The following is a 6,265-nucleotide window of genomic DNA, read 5'->3' on the forward strand; positions in this document are numbered from 1 at the left end:
AGGAGACAAACAGCAAAGAATAAAGGGAGGTCACACACATGGGCCAGTGCCATATTTGAGCTCTAAATATCCACCATCTGTGGCATTTCCTCAGTTCCTCTCAAAGGCTCTAAGAAAGTAAGGACATCGTCATGAGAGGAATCAGCGGGGAACAAGAGAGGACTGATTCCAGGGCTGACACAAGTCAGCAGGAAGACAACGTGACCGTAGGGACGCACAACAATCTCCACTGTGAAACAGCTCTGTGCACAGAGCCCTGCCCCTGCTGTTGGCCACGCCTCCCATGCCCCTCCACGCCCTCCCTACGCCCAGCCCCGCAGGCGTAACCGGATGTCCCACCCCCTGACTTCCTCCCACAGATCTTTCGGCTGTGCGGGATTCCATTTTAGGCTGGTAGAACCAAGTCAGCCGCCGAAAGAGTCCCTGTTGCGCCTCGGCAGCAAGTAAGATTCCAAATGAGGACTGAGGGGACCTCCTGCCACAGAAATGAGGGGACCCATTAGATGAGAGCCCCAGTCCAACCCAGGGAGGCGCCAGACCAGTCTGTCAGGCTGATCCACCATGCACTTCCATTTTGGATCTGTTTAAGGTGAAAGCTTTCTGTGGGGGGGCTAAGAGTCCCCTGACTTACTGCTAGTCCAGAAGAGGCTCCCAAGTGAGTGCTGAGGGGACCACTCACCCCAGACAGCGGCGGGCTCACCGAGCCTCAGCCCGTCTGTCAGCCCTGACAGACTTCGGGCAGGGGTGATGGGAAGTGTGGCTGACTTCTGCCTCCAGAGTCTGAGGGAGGTGAGAGCTTAGTCTGAGGTAGTTGGTGTCACGTCTGCAAAGGCAGGAGTCCCGGCCAGGACCCCGCGTGAGTTCTCATGCTTCCACTGATCCCGGGTAGCCGTTGTGGCACGGCGTCAAGCCTGTGTAGTCAGCTCTTGATGCCGGTGGATGGGGTGGCTCCTCACTTCCTCTCTGGGTGTCTCAGACTTGCGGGGCCTCGATTGGAAGGTGGAGCATCAGGTGCTAGATGGCAGTGGTAATAACACCAAGCAGTATTCAGGTTGCCTAGCGCATGTGAGGATTGTAGGCTCGACCAACGGATGGGGGAGGAGCTCCACGGAGCCCTTCCCCTGTTGTCAGCCCTGAGAGGCGCAGGGAAGGGATGGTGGGCGGAGGCGACTTTTCCTTTCCTCCTCTGGAGCTCAGGAGGTTAAAGGATTTGTTAAGTCAGCAGGAGTTCCAGGCCCTGGCAGAGGTCATTGAGCCATATTTGAAGGGCAAACTCGCCACATACGAGTGTAGTTGCACAGATCACAGGGAACCCTTGGGAGATTCTGAGCAGTGATAGCCAGAGGAGACACCCAATCACTCCTCCATGGCGTTCACTGGAATGTGAGGGCTTTTATTGTCAATGGGTTAAAGTGAGTTTCCTGAAAGAGGTTTGAGGGGCCTGCCCACCACAGAACATACTGGTCCCAGAGTGTCTAGCCCCTACTGTGAATACTGGTAAGCCCAGCTATGGTGACTAGATGAGACTTTTCATGCCTTCTCACTTGTCTAAGGGAGAACAGGCCTTTGGGGAGCAAGAGTGGCATTAGGAATCAGACACGTTCTGAGGCCCAAGCATTAGCCACAGTAAAGACCTTGAGTGAGGGCTGAGAGAACTACCTGTCCCAGAAGACTGGAACCTATCATAACCCTACTTAGTTCCCGTGACAGCCCTGGGAAGTTCTGGGCAGAACGCTCATGCTGAGACATTCCCTGATTTCCTGGGTAGTGAACTGAGGGTGATGAAAGTTCATCCGGGGAAGTGATATCAGATTCCGGGCCCTACCAGTAGTCGAAGAAAGCACCCTAAGTGAGACTGATGGAGACACCCACGTCAGAACAGACTGATAGCTACAGAACTGTGTCCCTTTGTCACACCTGCAAAATTGGATGTGATGGGCCCCTAATTCCTCCCAGGGCAAGAGTCTTATACACTGTCAAGATTCAAGATATAGATCGTGATTGAGCAAACACTTGACCATCCACTTGAATGCAGAGGGGACCCCATGATATCTGCCCTACGCCTATACTTGTTTCCTGAAAAGCCCCAGACAAAAATGGTCAGAAATCTCTTTTTTTTAAGTTTATTTTATTTATTTTGAGAGAGCACAAGAGGGGCAGAGAGAGAGAGAGAGAGAGAGAGAATCCCAAGCAGGCTCCTCACTGCCAGCATGGAGCCTGATGTGGGGCTTGAACCCACAAACCATGAGATCATGACCTGAGCCGAAATCGAGAGTCAGATGCTTAACTGACTGAGCCACCCAGGCGCCCCTGTCAGAATCCTTAGCACTACAGGTTATACACTGTGGTCCTAGGGAGGTGGCAGTCTTGGTCTGCAGGGGGTGGGTTCAGATTAGCAGTGGATAGAGTGACCAGACAATGCAGGAATTTGTATAGAAACTCACAGTAAAGAGTGAAAACAATCCAGCCCAGAACATAGGATCACCGAGGAGCCCCCGTACCTTTATCAGATCAGGGTAACTGGGCAAGTATCCCATGCTAAATTGTGTGTTCTCTTCCTTCCTGGGCATTTCAGGAGGTTGAGGTCCTTGGCCTACGTGCCCACATTACATGAGGTCCGCAAAGGAAGGATCCCAGGGCTTGCCAACAGTCACAGCAAGCGTCCTGAATGAGGTCCAAAGGGCTTACTCACCTGAGAACAGAGGGACCCCTAGAATGCCTAGCTCCTCCTATTACTCCAGGAAAAACCCAATAAAGGTGGATACATGGCATCCTCCCTAAACTTCTTGGGGTGACTCAGGAAAATAAAGCACTCTTGTATCATGAGTGATTAACATCACTTGGCAGACTGGTCCTGCCTGAGGCCCTACCAGTAGCCAAGGCAAGTACTTTGAGTGCATACTGAGGAACTGCTGACCACAAGAGAATGGGGAAGACAAGCCTAGCCTGGCCCTGTTCAGTGCTGAGAGGCTATGGGCAAGGCTCTATGGTAGTCCTGACCACTAATTACCTCTTCCCCATCTTGAGGCGAAGCCTTTGGTCTCAGGAGGCAGTGCTAGTTCAGGAAATGAAGAGATCCCAGGATTTGCCTGGATTCAAAGCAGGGCAACGGAGTGAAAACTGGGGGGGTGGCGGTGGGGAGGAAGTGGGCATTGACACCAGTACAAATAGCATCCACAGAATCTAGCTCCTGTTGTCAGTCCCAGGGAAACCCCAGGTAGGCTTTCTGGAGGAGGTACCTCCAGGGTTCCTGGTCTTAGGAGATGTGACTTTGGTCTTCGGGGCACCACCTCATAGTAGCATGGGGAGATGAGCCAGGCCCTGTTGAATGCCAAGGTAATGAACTTGAGTGAGGATTGATGGGAGCACCCTCAGAACAGAAATGGCTCTGTAGAGCCAACCACACCTGCTTGGTGTGATCCCTGAGAATTCTCAGCTTGGGTTTGCTAGCTGCATCCTCTGGAGCATTAAGACTTCCTCCTTCATGCCCTTCTGGGACACAGCAACCAGGAGTCAGGAAACCTGTGAGGCCCTATAGCAGTGTTGTCATGAGAAGTCCATTGGAGACAGCTCTTAATCAGTGCCACCCCAGTTGAGTTTAGCAGCTGAGGCTACTCACATCTGCCTTCTTCCTCTTAGGTGGCGATTCCCCATTGCCCACCTTTTTGTCCACACTCTTGCCTACTGCCATCCACAAGAGATACCATGCCTCTGCCCCAGAAGAGTCCACAATACTCATGTGATCAATGCCTTCCGGCCTGCAGTGTGACCCAGGGCCTGGAGGATGCAGACGACTCCAAGGCTCTGGAGGAGACCTGTCTCTCCTCCCATCCTCTAATGCCTGGCACTTCGAAGGAGGCTCCTGGTGTTGGTATACCCAGCAACCCTGAGAATCCTCAGAGTTTCTGCTCCTCTTCCATTGCCATCGCAACCACCTCAACAAGTGAGCTGAATGAGGGCTCCGATAGCCAAGAAGAGGAGGATAGCACCTCAGGGGCTGGGCCAGATGCCAAGAATGTGCCCGTAGATGCTCTAGATAAGATGGTGGCTTTGTTGGTGGATTTCATGCTGTTCAAGTATCTAAAGAAAGAGCTCATGACAAAGGCAGATATGAAGATCGTCATCAAAGGGTATGAAGAGCACTTCGCTGAGGTCTTCCTGAAAGCCTCTGAGCGCATGGAGATGGTCTTCGGCCTTGATGTGAAGGAAGTGGATCCCATCAACCACTGCTATGCCTTCTTCATCAAATTGGGCCTCAGCTATGATGGGGTGCTGCATGGTAAACAGGGCATACCCAAGACGGGTGTCCTGATACTTATCCTGGGTGTGATCTTCATGAAGGGCAACAGTGCCACTGAAAAGGAAGTCTGGGAAGTTCTGAAGTTGACAGGGATATATCCCGGGAGGAAGCACTCCCTCTTTGGGGACCCCAGGAAGCTCATCACCCAAGATTTCGTGAAGGGAAAGTACCTGGAATACCGCCAGGTGGCCAACAGTGATCCCGCACAATTTGAATTCCTCTGGGGCTCAAGAGCCCACGCTGAAACCACCAAGATGAAAGTCCTGGAGTTTCTGGCCAAGGTTCATGGGACTGACCCGAGTTCTTTCCCATCTCAGTATGAGGAGGCTTTGCAAGAAGAAGAAGAAGAGACAACCCGAGCCAGAATGTCAGCCATGGCTATCTCTACTTCTGTGGCCACTGCAAGTTTCTAGTGCCAAGTCCAGTCACTTCGCTTGCCCCTAGTGAAGCCTGAGGCAGGTTCTTCACTTTGTCTTTGAGAAGGTCAGTTACTGTTCATAGAATTTAGGTCTGTGATGAGGTGAAAGCAATAGTTTATATGTCTATGTGTTCCTATATTGTGTAACTTGAAAATTATTTTTTAAACTTATGCATTTGTTTAAATAGTGTTTCTTTTGATATAGATTCAATTAGTCAAAATCTCCAAGTTTATGAAAGTATAGGTCACAAATTTAATGCTATGATGAGGTTTAATATAGTGTGAGTTTTGTTATTTTATTAAACTAACTGTGAAACCATCTTAAATAATTACTTGGAAAAGATAACTTGGAACTGCAGTAGGTATTTACTGCAAATCTGAGAGTGATCAGTTTTAAGGTGGTTGAGTTCAATAAATGGAAAAAAAATTGTCAATCTGTGGCCCCCTTTTGCCTTTTATATTTTTTTTATAAAATTAGATTATATATTCTTTAATATGCTGAACTTGTTTATGGATATATAAAAATAAATGTCAATATATTAGACCCCCTGTTTGTTTCTTTTATTCCCCAAACCTTAACTGAACATTTACTTTTGGAAATCACTATGGTGGTCTTGGAGATTCTAGCATTAACAAGACCTACGACCTGCCCTTTTAATTTTTATCTATAGGATCAGCAATCCTATAATTATGGTGGGATATCTTCTCATATCTAAGGGGCAAGTAAAAGAAGGAGTTAGTATGTGAGTGGAGGTGTTCCATTTGGGACTGTAAAATGTTAGCGCCCTGGAGAAAGTCAATTTGGGGATTGGGGAACCTGGAATTCCTATAGTGAGTGTTAATTTTTAACTTAAATTTGGATGTAGGCAAGCTGAGCCTGCAGGGGGTGGTGATCAGATATTAGAGCTTCAGAGAGTTTGTCACTGAATTGAGACTCACAAATCCTGATTGCAAAACTGTTCTTTTATTTACTTTGGGTAATGGTTAAAAAAGACATAAATCTCCATTGGGGCAGGAATACAAGTTGTTCTGTGATACTGTCCCTGTGCCATTGAACATAATTCACAAATGAAGTTTTTAAACACTTTTTTAAATGTTTATTTATTTATTTGGGGGGGGGTGTGTGGGATGGGGAGTGGCAGAGAGAAAGGGAGAGAATGAAACCCAAGTAAGCTCCATGCTGTCAGTGCAGAGCCTGACACAGAGCCTTTATGATCTCATAAACCTCAAGATCATGACCTGAGCTAAACCAAGAGCTGGACTCTCAAATGAGTGAGCCACCCAAACACCCCCACAAACTAATTTTTATACACATAGTCTTCGAAAAGTTTTGAGAGATAACTGATACTTCATTGAGATAACATACCGGGAAACCATTGGGTTGGCTTTTGTTGCCCTGGCCTGGGAGAGTCTGAGACTACTCCATTTAAGGCATACTTTAAATAAGTTATTTTCAGTGTAATTTTGCATAGTCTAAGAAATGCTTATATTTTTATGACTGTGAAATTAATGAGAATAGGAGTGATTTGAATGGAACAGAAGCTAGG

At 48.3% G+C, this 6,265-nt stretch overlaps 1 protein-coding gene across 1 annotated transcript; it reads left to right on the forward strand.

Annotated features, from left to right (window-relative positions):
* The first annotated feature begins 346 nt into the window (after positions 1–346).
* Positions 347–5,213, forward strand: LOC122477281 (melanoma-associated antigen B16-like). The gene is made up of 2 exons (XM_043570197.1): positions 347–443; positions 3,640–5,213. Exon 2 carries the CDS (start codon positions 3,706–3,708, stop codon positions 4,711–4,713), a length of 1,008 nt encoding a protein of 335 aa, XP_043426132.1. The 5' UTR covers positions 347–443; positions 3,640–3,705; the 3' UTR covers positions 4,714–5,213.
* The last annotated feature ends 1,052 nt before the right edge of the window (positions 5,214–6,265 follow it).

The sequence above is a fragment of the Prionailurus bengalensis genome, chromosome X (assembly GCF_016509475.1).
Source record: "Prionailurus bengalensis isolate Pbe53 chromosome X, Fcat_Pben_1.1_paternal_pri, whole genome shotgun sequence".
Lineage (NCBI taxonomy): Eukaryota > Metazoa > Chordata > Mammalia > Carnivora > Felidae > Prionailurus > Prionailurus bengalensis.